Source organism: Pipistrellus hanaki (assembly GCF_964339955.1).
Source record: "Pipistrellus hanaki genome assembly, chromosome: 5".
NCBI classification, from domain to species: Eukaryota; Metazoa; Chordata; class Mammalia; order Chiroptera; family Vespertilionidae; genus Pipistrellus; species Pipistrellus hanaki.
This window is the reverse complement of record NC_140507.1, coordinates 100,551,275-100,567,789: the sequence shown is the minus strand read 5'-3', so window position 1 is coordinate 100,567,789 and position 16,515 is coordinate 100,551,275. Positions and strand designations below refer to the sequence as shown.

Below are 16,515 nucleotides of genomic sequence, written 5' to 3'. Positions count from 1 at the left end.
CACAGCACCCATCTCCCTCACACAGCACCCATCTCCCCCACACAGCACCCCATCTCCCCCACACAGCACCCCATCTCCCTCACAGCACCCATCTCCCCCACACAGCACCCATCTCCCCTCACAGCACCGCATCTCCCCCAAACAGCACCCATCTCCCCCACACAGCACCCCATCTCCCTCACAGCACCCATCTCCCTCACACAGCACCCATCTCCCTCACAGCACCCATCTCCCTCACAGCACCCCATCTCCCTCACAGCACCCCATCTCCCCCACACAGCACCCCTTCTCCCTCACAGCACCCCATCTCCCTCACACAGCACCCCATCTCCCCACACAGCACCCCATCTCCCTCACAGCACCCATCTCCCTCACACAGCACCCATCTCCCTCACAGCACCCATCTCCCTCACAGCACCCCATCTCCCTCACAGCACCCATCTCCCTCACACAGCACCCCTTCTCACTCACAGCACCCCATCTCCCTCACACAGCACCGCTTCTCCCTCACAGCACCCCATCTCCCCCACACAGCACCCATCTCCCCCACACAGCACCCCATGTCCCTCACAGCACCCATCTCCCCCACACAGCACCCATCTCCCCCACACAGCACACCATCTCCCTCACAGCACCCCATCTCCCTCACACAGCACCCCATCTCCCTCACACAGCACCCATCTCCCTCACACAGCACCCATCTCCCCCACACAGCACCCCATCTCCCCCACACAGCACCCCATCTCCCTCACAGCACCCATCTCCCCCACACAGCACCCATCTCCCTCACAGCACCGCATCTCCCCCACACAGCACCCATCTCCCTCACACAGCACCCATCTCCCCCACACAGCACCCATCTCCCTCACAGCACCGCATCTCCCCCACACAGCACCCATCTCCCTCACACAGCACCCATCTCCCCCACACAGCACCCCATCTCCACCACACAGCACCCCATCTCCCTCACAGCACCCATCTCCCCCACACAGCACCCATCTCCCTCACAGCACCGCATCTCCCACACACAGCACCCATCTCCCTCACACAGCACCCATCTCCCCCACACAGCACCCCATCTCCCTCACACAGCACCCCATCTCCCTCACACAGCACCCATCTCCCTCACACAGCACCCATCTCCCCCACACAGCACCCATCTCCCCCACACAGCACCCATCTCCCTCACACAGCACGCCTTCTCCCTCACAGCACCCCATCTCCCTCACACAGCACCCCTTCTCCCTCACAGCACCCCATCTCCCTCACAGCACCCATCTCCCTCACACAGCACCCCATCTCCCTCACAGCACCCATCTCCCCCACACAGCACCCCATCTCCCCACCACAGCACCCCATCTCCCTCACAGCACCCCATCTCCCTCACACAGCACCCCATCTCCCTCACACAGCACCCCATCTCCCCCACACACCACCCATCTCCCTCACAGCACCCATCTCCCCCACACAGCACCCATCTCCCTCACACAGCACCCATCTCCCCCACACAGCACCCCATCTCCCCCCCACAGCACCCCATCTCCCTCACACAGCACCCATCTCCCTCACAGCACCCATCTCCCTCACAGCACCCATCTCCCTCACAGCACCCCATCTCTCTCACACAGCACCCCATCTCCATCACAGCACCCCATCTCCCTCACAGCACCCATCTCCCTCACACAGCACCCCATCTCCCTCACAGCACCCATCTCCCTCACAGCACCCCTTCTCCCTCACAGCACCCCATCTCCCTCACAGCACCCCTTCTCCCTCACAGCACCCCATCTCCCTCACAGCACCCCATCTCCCTCACAGCACCCATCTCCCCCACACAGCACTCCATCTCCCTCACAGCACCCATCTCCGCCACACAGCACCCCATCTCCCTCACAGCACCCATCTCCCTCACACAGCACCCATCTCCCCCACACAGCACCCATCTCCCCCCCACAGCACCCCATCTCCCTCACACAGCACCCCATCTCCCTCACACAGCACCCCATCTCCCCCACACAGCACCCATCTCCCTCACACAGCACCCCATCTCCCCCACACAGCACCCATCTCCCTCACACAGCACCCCATCTCCCTCACACAGCACCCATCTCCCTCACACAGCACCCCATCTCCCTCACACAGCACCCCATCTCCCTCACACAGCACCCATCTCCCTCACACAGCACCCATCTCCCTCACAGCACCCCATCTCCCCCACACAGCACCCATCTCCCCCACACAGCACCCCATCTCCCTCACACAGCATCCATCTCCCTCACAGCACCCATCTCCCCCACAGCACCCCATCTCCCCCACACAGCACCCATCTCCCTCATACAGCACCCATCTCCCTCACACAGCACCCATCTCCCCCACACAGCACCCCATCTCCCCCACACAGCACCCCATCTCCCTCACAGCACCCATCTCCCCCACACAGCACCCATCTCCCTCACAGCACCGCATCTCCCCCACACAGCACCCATCTCCCTCACACAGCACCCATCTCCCCCACACAGCACCCATCTCCCTCACAGCACCGCATCTCCCCCACAAAGCACCCATCTCCCTCACACAGCACCCATCTCCCCCACACAGCACCCCATCTCCACCACACAGCACCCCATCTCCCTCACAGCACCCATCTCCCCCACACGGCACCCATCTCCCTCACAGCACCGCATCTCCCACACACAGCACCCATCTCCCTCACACAGCACCCATCTCCCCCACACAGCACCCCATCTCCCTCACACAGCACCCCATCTCCCTCACACAGCACCCATCTCCCTCACACAGCACCCATCTCCCCCACACAGCACCCATCTCCCCCACACAGCACCCATCTCCCTCACACAGCACCCCTTCTCCCTCACAGCACCCCATCTCCCTCACACAGCACCCCTTCTCCCTCACAGCACCCCATCTCCCTCACAGCACCCATCTCCCTCACAAAGCACCCCATCTCCCTCACAGCACCCATCTCCCCCACACAGCACCCCATCTCCCCCCCACAGCACCCCATCTCCCTCACAGCACCCCATCTCCCTCACACAGCACCCCATCTCCCTCACACAGCACCCCATCTCCCCCACACACCACCCATCTCCCTCACAGCACCCATCTCCCCCACACAGCACCCATCTCCCTCACACAGCACCCATCTCCCCCACACAGCACCCCATCTCCCCCCCACAGCACCCCATCTCCCTCACACAGCACCCATCTCCCTCACACAGCACCCATCTCCCTCACAGCACCCATCTCCCTCACAGCACCCCATCTCTCTCACACAGCACCCCATCTCCCTCACAGCACCCCATCTCCCTCACAGCACCCATCTCCCTCACACAGCACCCCATCTCCCTCACAGCACCCATCTCCCTCACAGCACCCCTTCTCCCTCGCACCCCTTCTCCCTCACAGCACCCCATCTCCCTCACAGCACCCCATCTCCCTCACAGCACCCATCTCCCCCACACAGCACTCCATCTCCCTCACAGCACCCATCTCCGCCACACAGCACCCCATCTCCCTCACAGCACCCATCTCCCTCACACAGCACCCATCTCCCCCACACAGCACCCATCTCCCCCCCACAGCACCCCATCTCCCTCACACAGCACCCCATCTCCCTCACACAGCACCCCATCTCCCCCACACAGCACCCATCTCCCTCACACAGCACCCCATCTCCCCCACACAGCACCCATTTCCCTCACACAGCACCCCATCTCCCTCACACAGCACCCATCTCCCTCACACAGCACCCCATCTCCCTCACACAGCACCCCATCTCCCCCACACAGCACCCATCTCCCTCATACAGCACCCATCTCCCTCACACAGCACCCCATCTCCCCCACACAGCACCCATCTCCCTCACACAGCACCCCATCTCCCCCACACAGCACCCATCTCCCTCACAGCACCCATCTCCCTCACACAGCACCCCATCTCCCTCACACAGCACCCCATCTCCCTCACACAGCACCCATCTCCCTCACACAGCACCCCATCTCCCTCACACAGCACCCCATCTCCCCCACACAGCACCCATCTCCCTCACACAGCACCCTATCTCCCCCACACAGCACCCATCTCCCTCACACAGCAACCCATCTCCCTCACAGCACCCATCTCCCCCACACAGCACCCATCTCCCTCACAGCACCCCATCTCCCTCACACAGCACCCCATCTCCCTCACACAGCACCCATCTCCCTCACAGCACCCATCTCCCTCACAGCACCCCATCTCCCTCACACAGCACCCATCTCCCTCACACAGCACCCCATCTCCCTCACAGCACCCATCTCCCCCACACAGCACCCATCTCCCTCACAGCACCCATCTCCCTCACACAGCACCCCATCTCCCTCACACAGCACCCCATCTCCCCCACACAGCACCCCATCTCCCCCACACAGCACCCCATCTCCCCCACACAGCACCCATCTCCCCCACACAGCACCCATCTCCCTTACAGCACCCATCTCCCCCACAGCACCCCATCTCCCTCACAGCACCCATCTCCCTCACACAGCACCCATCTCCCTCACACAGCACCCCATCTCCCCCACACAGCACCCCATCTCCCTCACAGCACCCAATCTCCCTCACACAGCACCCCATCTCCCCCAAACAGCACCCATCTCCCTCACAGCACCCATCTCCCCCACACAGCACCCCATCTCCCCCACACAGCACCCATCTCCCCCACACAGCACCCATCTCCCCCACACTGCACCCCATCTCCCTCACAGCACCCCATCTCCCTCACACAGCACCCCATCTCCCCCACACAGCACCCATCTCCCTCACAGCACCCCATCTCCCTCACACAGCACCCCATCTCCCTCACAGCACCCCATCTCCCCCACACAGCACCCCATCTCCCCCACAGCACCCCATCTCCCTCACACAGCACCCCATCTCCCTCACACAGCACCCATCTCCCCCACACAGCACCCATCTCCCCCACACAGCACCCCATCTCCCCCACACAGCACCCCATCTCCCTCACAGCACCCATCTCCCCCACACAGCACCCATCTCCCTCACAGCACCCCATCTCCCTCACAGCACCCCATCTCCCTCACAGCACCCCATCTCCCCCACACAGCACCCCTTCTCCCTCACAGCACCCCATCTCCCTCACACAGCACCCCATCTCCCCCACACAGCACCCCATCTCCCTCACAGCACCCATCTCCCTCACACAGCACCCATCTCCCTCACAGCACCCATCTCCCTCACAGCACCCCATCTCCCTCACAGCACCCCATCTCCCTCACAGCACCCCATCTCCCCCACACAGCACCCCTTCTCCCTCACAGCACCCCATCTCCCCCACACAGCACCCCATCTCCCTCACAGCACCCATCTCCCCCACACAGCACCCATCTCCCTCACAGCACCGCATCTCCCCCACACAGCACCCATCTCCCTCACACAGCACCCATCTCCCCCACACAGCACCCATCTCCCTCACAGCACCGCATCTCCCCCACACAGCACCCATCTCCCTCACACAGCACCCATCTCCCCCACACAGCACCCCATCTCCCCCACACAGCACCCCATCTCCCTCACAGCACCCATCTCCCCCACACAGCACCCATCTCCCTCACAGCACCGCATCTCCCCCACACAGCACCCATCTCCCCCACACAGCACCCATCTCCCCCACACAGCACCCCATCTCCCTCACACAGCACCCCATCTCCCTCACACAGCACCCATCTCCCTCACACAGCACCCATCTCCCCCACACAGCACCCATCTCCCCCACACAGCACCCATCTCCCTCACACAGCACCCCTTCTCCCTCACAGCACCCCATCTCCCTCACACAGCACCCCTTCTCCCTCACAGCACCGCATCTCCCTCACAGCACCCATCTCCCTCACACAGCACCCCATCTCCCTCACAGCACCCATCTCCCCCACACAGCACCCCATCTCCCCCCCACAGCACCCCATCTCCCTCACAGCACCCCATCTCCCTCACACAGCACCCCATCTCCCTCACACAGCACCGCATCTCCCCCACACACCACCCATCTCCCTCACAGCACCCATCTCCCCCACACAGCACCCATCTCCCCCCCACAGCACCCCATCTTCCTCACACAGCACCCATCTCCCTCACAGCACCCATCTCCCTAACAGCACCCATCTCCCTCACAGCACCCCATCTCTCTCACACAGCACCCCATCTCCATCACAGCACCCCATCTCCCTCACAGCACCCATCTCCCTCACACAGCACCCCATCTCCCTCACAGCACCCATCTCCCTCACAGCACCCCTTCTCCCTCACAGCACCCCATCTCCCTCACAGCACCCCTTCTCCCTCACAGCACCCCATCTCCCTCACAGCACCCCATCTCCCTCACAGCACCCATCTCCCCCACACAGCACCCCATCTCCCTCACAGCACCCATCTCCGCCACACAGCACCCCATCTCCCTCACAGCACCCATCTCCCTCACACAGCACCCATCTCCCCCACACAGTACCCATCTCCCCCCCACAGCACCCCATTTCTCTCACACAGCACCCCATCTCCCTCACAGCACCCCATCTCCCCACACAGCACCCATCTCCCTCACAGCACCCCATCTCCCTCACAGCACCCCATCTCCCTCACACAGCACCCCATCTCCCCCACACAGCACCCATCTCCCTCACACAGCACCCCATCTCCCCCACACAGCACCCATCTCCCTCACACAGCACCCCATCTCCCTCACACAGCACCCATCTCCCTCACACAGCACCCCATCTCCCTCACACAGCACCCCATCTCCCTCACACAGCACCCATCTCCCTCACACAGCACCCATCTCCCTCACAGCACCCCATCTCCCCCACACAGCACCCATCTCCCCCAAACAGCACCCCATCTCCCTCACACAGCATCCATCTCCCTCACAGCACCCATCTCCCCCACAGCACCCCATCTCCCCCACACAGCACCCATCTCCCTCACACAGCACCCATCTCCCTCACACAGCACCCCATCTCCCCCACACAGCACCCATCTCCCTCACACAGCACCCCATCTCCCCCACACAGCACCCATCTCCCTCATAGCACCCATCTCCCTCACACAGCACCCCATCTCCCTCACACAGCACCCCATCTCCCTCACACAGCACCCATCTCCCTCACACAGCACCCATCTCCCTCACACAGCACCCCATCTCCCCCACACAGCACCCATCTCCCTCACAGCACCTATCTCCCTCACACAGCACCCCATCTCCCTCACACAGCACCCATCTCCCTCACACAGCACCCATCTCCCTCACACAGCACCCCATCTCCCCCACACAGCACCCCATCTCCCTCACACAGCACCCCATCTCCCCCACACAGCACCCATCTCCCTCACACAGCACCCCATCTCCCCCACACAGCACCCATCTCCCTCACAGCACCCATCTCCCTCACAGCACCCATCTCCCCCACACAGCACCCCATCTCCCCCACACAGCACCCATCTCCCCCACAGCACCCCATCTCCCTCACACAGCACCCCATCTCCCTCACACAGCACCCATCTCCCTCACACAGCACCCATCTCCCTCACAGCACCCCATCTCCCCCACACAGCACCCATCTCCCCCACACAGCACCCCATCTCCCTCACACAGCACCCCATCTCCCTCACACAGCACCCATCTCCCTCACACAGCACCCATCTCCCTCACAGCACCCATCTCCCCCACACAGCACCCATCTCCCTCACACAGCACCCCATCTCCCTCACACAGCACCCCATCTCCCTCACAGCACCCATCTCCCCCACACAGCACCCATCTCCCTCACAGCACCCATCTCCCTCACACAGCACCCCATCTCCCTCACACAGCACCCCATCTCCCCCACACAGCACCCATCTCCCCCACACAGCACCCATCTCCCTCACAGCACCCATCTCCCCCACAGCACCCCATCTCCCTCACAGCACCCATCTCCCTCACACAGCACCCATCTCCCTCACACAGCACCCCATCTCCCCCACACAGCACCCCATCTCCCTCACAGCACCCAATCTCCCTCACACAGCACCCCATCTCCCCCAAACAGCACCCATCTCCCTCACAGCACCCATCTCCCCCACACAGCACCCCAACTCCCCCACACAGCACCCATCTCCCCCACACAGCACCCATCTCCCCCACACTGCACCCCATCTCCCTCACAGCACCCCATCTCCCCCACACAGCACCCCATCTCCCCCACACAGCACCCATCTCCCTCACAGCACCCCATCTCCCTCACACAGCACCCCATCTCCCTCACAGCACCCCATCTCCCCCACACAGCACCCCATCTCCCCCACAGCACCCCATCTCCCTCACACAGCACCCCATCTCCCTCACACAGCACCCATCTCCCCCACACAGCACCCATCTCCCCCACACAGCACCCCATCTCCCCCACACAGCACCCCATCTCCCTCACAGCACCCATCTCCCCCACACAGCACCCATCTCCCTCACAGCACCCATCTCCCTCACAGCACCCCATCTCCCTCACAGCACCCCATCTCCCTCACAGCACCCCATCTCCCCCACACAGCACCCCTTCTCCCTCACAGCACCCCATCTCCCTCACACAGCACCCCATCTCCCCCACACAGCACCCCATCTCCCTCACAGCACCCATCTCCCTCACACAGCACCCATCTCCCTCACAGCACCCATCTCCCTCACAGCACCCCATCTCCCTCACAGCACCCCATCTCCCTCACAGCACCCCATCTCCCCCACACAGCACCCCTTCTCCCTCACAGCACCCCATCTCCCCCACACAGCACCCCATCTCCCCCACACAGCACCCATCTCCCTCACAGCACCCATCTCCCTCACACAGCACCCCTTCTCCCTCACAGCACCCCATCTCCCTCACACAGCACCCCTTCTCCCTCACAGCACCCCATCTCCCTCACAGCACCCATCTCCCCCACACAGCACCCCATGTCCCTCACACAGCACCCCATCTCCCTCACAGCACCCATCTCCCCCACACAGCACCCCATCTCCCCCCCACAGCACCCCATCTCCCTCTCAGCACCCCATCTCCCTCACACAGCACCCCATCTCCCCCACACAGCACCCATCTCCCTCACACAGCACCCATCTCCCTCACACAGCACCCATCTCCCTCACACAGCACCCATCTCCCCCACACAGCACCCCATCTCCCCCACACAGCACCCCATCTCCCTCACAGCACCCATCTCCCCCACACAGCACCCATCTCCCTCACAGCACCGCATCTCCCCCACACAGCACCCATCTCCCTCACACAGCACCCATCTCCCCCACACAGCACCCATCTCCCTCACAGCACCGCATCTCCCCCACACAGCACCCATCTCCCTCACACAGCACCCATCTCCCCCACACAGCACCCCATCTCCCCCACACAGCACCCCATCTCCCTCACAGCACCCATTTCCCCCACACAGCACCCATCTCCCTCACAGCACCGCATCTCCCCCACACAGCACCCATCTCCCCCACACAGCACCCATCTCCCCCACACAGCACCCCATCTCCCTCACACAGCACCCCATCTCCCTCACACAGCACCCATCTCCCTCACACAGCACCCATCTCCCCCACACAGCACCCATCTCCCCCACACAGCACCCATCTCCCTCACACAGCACCCCTTCTCCCTCACAGCACCCCATCTCCCTCACACAGCACCCCTTCTCCCTCACAGCACCGCATCTCCCTCACAGCACCCATCTCCCTCACACAGCACCCCATCTCCCTCACAGCACCCATCTCCCCCACACAGCACCCCATCTCCCCCCCACAGCACCCCATCTCCCTCACAGCACCCCATCTCCCTCACACAGCACCCCATCTCCCTCACACAGCACCCCATCTCCCCCACACACCACCCATCTCCCTCACAGCACCCATCTCCCCCACACAGCACCCATCTCCCCCCACAGCACCCCATCTTCCTCACACAGCACCCATCTCCCTCACAGCACCCATCTCCCTAACAGCACCCATCTCCCTCACAGCACCCCATCTCTCTCACACAGCACCCCATCTCCATCACAGCACCCCATCTCCCTCACAGCACCCATCTCCCTCACACAGCACCCCATCTCCCTCACAGCACCCATCTCCCTCACAGCACCCCTTCTCCCTCACAGCACCCCATCTCCCTCACAGCACCCCTTCTCCCTCACAGCACCCCATCTCCCTCACAGCACCCCATCTCCCTCACAGCACCCATCTCCCACACACAGCACCCCATCTCCCTCACAGCACCCGTCTCCGCCACACAGCACCCCATCTCCCTCACAGCACCCATCTCCCTCACACAGCACCCATCTCCCCCACACAGCACCCATCTCCCCCCCACAGCACCCCATCTCTCTCACACAGCACCCCATCTCCCTCACAGCACCCCATCTCCCCACACAGCACCCATCTCCCTCACAGCACCCCATCTCCCTCACAGCACCCCATCTCCCTCACACAGCACCCCATCTCCCCCACACAGCACCCATCTCCCTCACACAGCACCCCATCTCCCCCACACAGCACCCATCTCCCTCACACAGCACCCCATCTCCCTCACACAGCACCCATCTCCCTCACACAGCACCCCATCTCCCTCACACAGCACCCCATCTCCCTCACACAGCACCCATCTCCCTCACACAGCACCCATCTCCCTCACAGCACCCCATCTCCCCCACACAGCACCCATCTCCCCCACACAGCACCCCATCTCCCTCACACAGCATCCATCTCCCTCACAGCACCCATCTCCCCCACAGCACCCCATCTCCCCCACACAGCACCCATCTCCCTCACACAGCACCCATCTCCCTCACACAGCACCCCATCTCCCCCACACAGCACCCATCTCCCTCACACAGCACCCCATCTCCCCCACACAGCACCCATCTCCCTCATAGCACCCATCTCCCTCACACAGCACCCCATCTCCCTCACACAGCACCCCATCTCCCTCACACAGCACCCATCTCCCTCACACAGCACCCATCTCCCTCACACAGCACCCCATCTCCCCCACACAGCACCCATCTCCCTCACAGCACCTATCTCCCTCACACAGCACCCCATCTCCCTCACACAGCACCCATCTCCCTCACACAGCACCCATCTCCCTCACACAGCACCCCATCTCCCCCACACAGCACCCCATCTCCCTCACACAGCACCCCATCTCCCCCACACAGCACCCATCTCCCTCACACAGCACCCCATCTCCCCCACACAGCACCCATCTCCCTCACAGCACCCATCTCCCTCACAGCACCCATCTCCCCCACACAGCACCCCATCTCCCCCACACAGCACCCATCTCCCCCACAGCACCCCATCTCCCTCACACAGCACCCCATCTCCCTCACACAGCACCCATCTCCCTCACACAGCACCCATCTCCCTCACAGCACCCCATCTCCCCCACACAGCACCCATCTCCCCCACACAGCACCCCATCTCCCTCACACAGCACCCCATCTCCCTCACACAGCACCCATCTCCCTCACAGCACCCATCTCCCCCACAGCACCCCATCTCCCCCACACAGCACCCATCTCCCTCACACAGCACCCATCTCCCTCTCAGCACCCATCTCCCTCACAGCACCCATCTCCCTCACAGCACCCATCTCCCTCTCAGCACCCATCTCCCTCACAGCACCCATCTCCCTCACAGCACCCCATCTCCCTCACACAGCACCCATCTCCCTCACAGCACCCATCTCCCCCACACAGCACCCCATCTCCCTCACACAGCACCCATCTCCCTCACACAGCACCCATCTCCCTCACACAGCACCCATCTCCCTCTCAGCACCCATCTCCCTCACAGCACCCATCTCCCCCACAGCACCCCATCTCCCCCACACAGCACCCATCTCCCTCACACAGCACCCATCTCCCTCTCAGCACCCATCTCCCTCACAGCACCCATCTCCCTCACAGCACCCATCTCCCTCACACAGCACCCATCTCCCCCACACAGCACCCATCTCCCCCACACAGCACCCATCTCCCTCACAGCACCCATCTCCCTCACAGCACCCCATCTCCCCCACACAGCACCCCATCTCCCTCACACAGCACCCCATCTCCCTCACACAGCACCCCAACTCCCCCACACAGCACCCATCTCTCTCACAGCACCCCATCTCCCCCACACAGCACCCCATCTCCCCCACACAGCACCCCATCTCTCTCACACAGCACCCCATCTCCCTCACACAGCATCCATCTCCCTCACAGCACCCATCTCCCTCACAGCACTCATCTCCCTCACACAGCACCCCATCTCCCTCACACAGCACCCATCTCCCTCACACAGCACCCCATCTCCCCCACACAGCACCCATCTCCCTCACAGCACCCCATCTCCCCCACACAGCACCCCATCTCCCTCACACAGCACCCCATCTCCCCCACACAGCACCCATCTCCCTCACAGCACCCCATCTCCCCCACACAGCACCCCATCTCCCCCACACAGCACCCATCTCCCTCACACAGCACCCATCTCCCTCACAGCACCCATCTCCCTCACAGCACCCATCTCCCCCACACAGCACCCCATCTCCCTCACACAGCACCCATCTCCCCCACACAGCACCCCATCTCCCCACACAGCACCCATCTCCCTCACACAGCACCCATCTCCCTCACAGCACCCATCTCCCTCTCAGCACCCATCTCCCTCACACAGCACCCATCTCCCTCACAGCACCCATCTCCCTCACACAGCACCCATCTCCCCCACACAGCACCCATCTCCCTCACAGCACCCATCTCCCTCACAGCACCCATCTCCCTCACACAGCACCCATCTCCCCCACACAGCACCCATCTCCCCCACACAGCACCCATCTCCCCCACACAGCACCCCATCTCCCTCACACAGCACCCCATCTCCCTCACACAGCACCCATCTCCCCCACACAGCACTCCATCTCCCCCACACAGCACCCATCTCCCTCACACAGCACCCCATCTCCCCCACACAGCACCCCATCTCCCTCACAGCACCCATCTCCCTCACAGCACCCATCTCCCCCACACAGCACCCCATCTCCCCCACACAGCACCCATCTCCCCCACACAGCACCCATCTCCCCCACACAGCACCCATCTCCCTCACACAGCACCCATCTCCCCCACACAGCACCCCATCTCCCTACACAGCACCCATCTCCCTCACAGCACCCATCTCCCTCACAGCACCCCATCTCCCTCACACAGCACCCATCTCCCCCACACAGCACCCATCTCCCCCACACAGCACCCATCTCCCTCACACAGCACCCATCTCCCTCACACAGCACCCATCTCCCCCACACAGCACCCCATCTCCCCACACAGCACCCATCTCCCTCACAGCACCCATCTCCCTCACAGCACCCATCTCCCCCACACAGCACCCATCTCCCTCACAGCACCCATCTCCCTCACAGCACCCATCTCCCCCACACAGCACCCATCTCCCCCACAGCACCCCATCTCCCTCACACAGCACCCCATCTCCCTCACACAGCACCCATCTCCCCCACACAGCACCCCATCTCCCTCACACAGCACCCCATCTCCCTCACACAGCACCCATCTCCCTCACACAGCACCCATCTCCCCCACACAGCACCCATCTCCCCCACACAGCACCCATCTCCCTCACACAGCACCCCATCTCCCTCACAGCACCCCATCTCCCCACACAGCACCCCAGCTCCTGCCGTGTGTGGCAGTGACAGGCCACATGCTGGCCCTGAACCTGGACGTGGCCTTGGCCAGCACAGGACCAGCTCCGGTCCTGGGAACGGCTCTCGCGGGCGGCAGTCCCTGCAGCGTCAGGACTGGGGCTCCTCCTGGGAGTGTCTGGGTGTTGGGTGGGGGTTTATGGAGCCTTTTCCAGGCAGAGGGTGGGGTCACAGGTCCGGAATGCCTGCCCAGGTCAGGGCAGTCAGCTGGAGCCCATCCGCGCAGCAGGGAGGCTGGAGCTCTGCTCAGTCACTCCGCTCCGGGCCTGGGGAGGGACTGAGGACACCCACTTTCCTCTCCCCTCCTTCGTGACAATCGAAGGCATGCGTGTTCTCTCCAGGCAGATTAGCTGAAAAAACAATCGCAATCTGGTGCGAGGATGCTGTGTGACCCCTTTACATGAGATAAGAACAGGTGTGTTTTAGATGGAACGCGTGACTATTGGTTAGAATGAACAGTGCTCTTTCCTCTGAGACAGGGCAGCCGCCCGAACACACCCATCTCGCTGGGGTCTCAGGCCACGTCCCGGGTCCGCTGCCCGGTCCCCGCACCCTCACCGTGCTCCCCTCCCTTCAACTGCCCCCACCCTCCCCCGGCTCTGGATTCCTCCGAGGGTTTCCCCCTTCCTGTCCCCTGTCCGAAACCAGGAGGAGCACACCACTCCCTGTGCTTCTGGGAAACTTTCCTGGCTCCTTGTCGATCACAGCTCACAGCTCAGACCCCCGGAGCCGTGGATGGGGAGAGGGCGGGAGCCATGCTCATGGGAGTAGGGGGTAGGCGGTATGGGGAGTGTCACCCTGTCCTTCAGACCAGAGAGAAGGGACCCGCTGCCGAGGGGCTGCAGGACCATGGACAGATTCTAGCCAATAAAAGCCTAATATGCAAATTGACCAAACCGCAAAACAACTGGTCACTACGACACGTACTGACCACCAGGGGGCAGATGCTCAACGCAGGCGCTGCCCCCAGTGGTCAGTGCCTCCCAGAGGGGGAGCACCGCTCAGCGCAGCTGGGGGGACAGGAGCCTCTCCCCTCCGCTGCAGGCAGGCGGTGAGGAGTGCGGGGTCCCACCAGGCTGTGAGGCCCAGGCTGGGAGAGGGATGCCTGCCTGCTGGCAGAGGCGGACCTCCCTGAGGGTCCCGGACTGTAGGAGGGCGCAGGCCAGGCTGAGGGACACCCCCACCCCCACCCAGGGCACAATCTCTGCACCAGGCCTCTAGTTATGAAATAAAAACATTCCTTTTAACCAGTATTAAATTCATCTGTTTGCCTTGACTTTTCTTACAAGCTATTATAAAAATTAAGCAAAGAATAAATAGAATTACACCTACGCTGTACACCTGCATGCATTTTCCCGTTAGATTAGGAGTAGTTTATTATTGCGAATAATTCTCAGAATAAAAGTACTTACTTGCCTTCTCTGTGGCATGTTCAGATTTACAACAGAATTAACCACAGAACATGCCGAAGCAATCATCAGATCACGTGGCTACGTCTGTGACTGACATTTCAGTTCTGAGCACAGTGAGAGCAGCTCAGGTCAAGGTGGGGAGTGACGAGAACCCCCAAGTCCCGGAGCCGAGAGCGGGTCCGACCATAACTCAGTGCCCGGAAGTGGGACCTGGGGGACCCCTCCTTGGAGCTATTCACCCAGAGGCCTGAGCTGGCCAGCGCTTTCACCCAGTGAGCCCAGGGGCAGGCGGTACAGGCCCGAGTGCAAAGGGTTCAGCACATCGATGCCACGAGGACGGACATGTGGGTCTCGGAGCAAATCCAGCCTGGGCACGGCGGGCATGGCCTGGGCACGGCGGGCATGGCCTGGGCACGGCGGGCACGGCCTGGGCACGGCGGGCAGGCGGCACACGGGCGCTGTCTGCTTCGGACGCCGCGGGAGGAGGCGGGTCTTTGGAAAAGACAGCGATGCTGGGGCAGAGGCTGCAGGAGGAGGAGGGACTGGAGGAGCCACAGGCCGAGCCTCCGGCTGGCAGGGCTGTGAGGAGGGACGCCGGACGGCACCCTGCACGATCCAATGGCACAGAACACACACCGTCAGCTGTGGAGTGACACTCCTTTCGTGTTCACACAGTCACCCGCCCCCGCTCACACTCCTCCACCACCAGCTCTCGGTTCCTATCGACCTGGGCGTCAGCACCGGCAGCGCCGTGGCAGCGGCGTGCGGACCGGCCTGTGCTGGGCGCTGGCTAACGCCTGTCCCTGCCCCCCCCCCAGGTCCTCCCCCGGCAGACCTGCGGGCTGTTCACCCACACCATCTTCTACAAGGAGTACCCCGGGGGACCCCAGGAGCTGGACAAGAGCATCCGGGGCGGCGAGCTCTTCCCTCACGGTCCTGCTGAACCCGGTACGTGCCTCAGCCCCGCGGGCACAGCGGGATTCGCGGTAACTCTGCGCGTCTCTTCTGTCTGCTCGCAGCCTTCCTCAGCGGTCACCGGCGAGGCCAGCCGGCCGGAGAGAGCAGGCCACACGTCCGTCCGAGATTCACCTCCCTGGTTGTCTTAGATCCGGGCAAGGTCAGGTTTCTTTCAAAGGCAGCTTTGGCCTGAGCTGGTTTGGCTCAATGGATAGAGCATGGGCCTGCGGACTGAAGGGTCCTGAGTTCGATTCCGTCAGGGCACGGCCCGAGTTGTGGGCTCAGTCCCCAGTGTGGGGCGTGCAGGAGGCAGCCGATCCATGATTCTCTCATCATTGATG

The 16,515-nt window shown here is 62.6% G+C and overlaps 1 protein-coding gene and 1 long non-coding RNA gene across 2 annotated transcripts in view; one reads left to right on the top strand and one right to left on the bottom strand.

Annotated features, from left to right (window-relative positions):
- LOC311622356 overlaps window positions 1-16,515 on the bottom strand; it is a 385,135-nt gene that overhangs the window by 37,323 nt on the left and 331,297 nt on the right. The gene's annotated exons all lie outside the window — the stretch shown is intronic.
- Window positions 1-16,515, top strand: part of LOC311622341 (bifunctional heparan sulfate N-deacetylase/N-sulfotransferase 4-like) — a 121,881-nt gene that overhangs the window by 64,462 nt on the left and 40,904 nt on the right. The window contains 2 exon segments of the mRNA XM_084883399.1: window positions 16,036-16,143; window positions 16,145-16,165. Coding sequence (XP_084739525.1) covers window positions 16,036-16,143; window positions 16,145-16,165 — 129 coding nt within the window.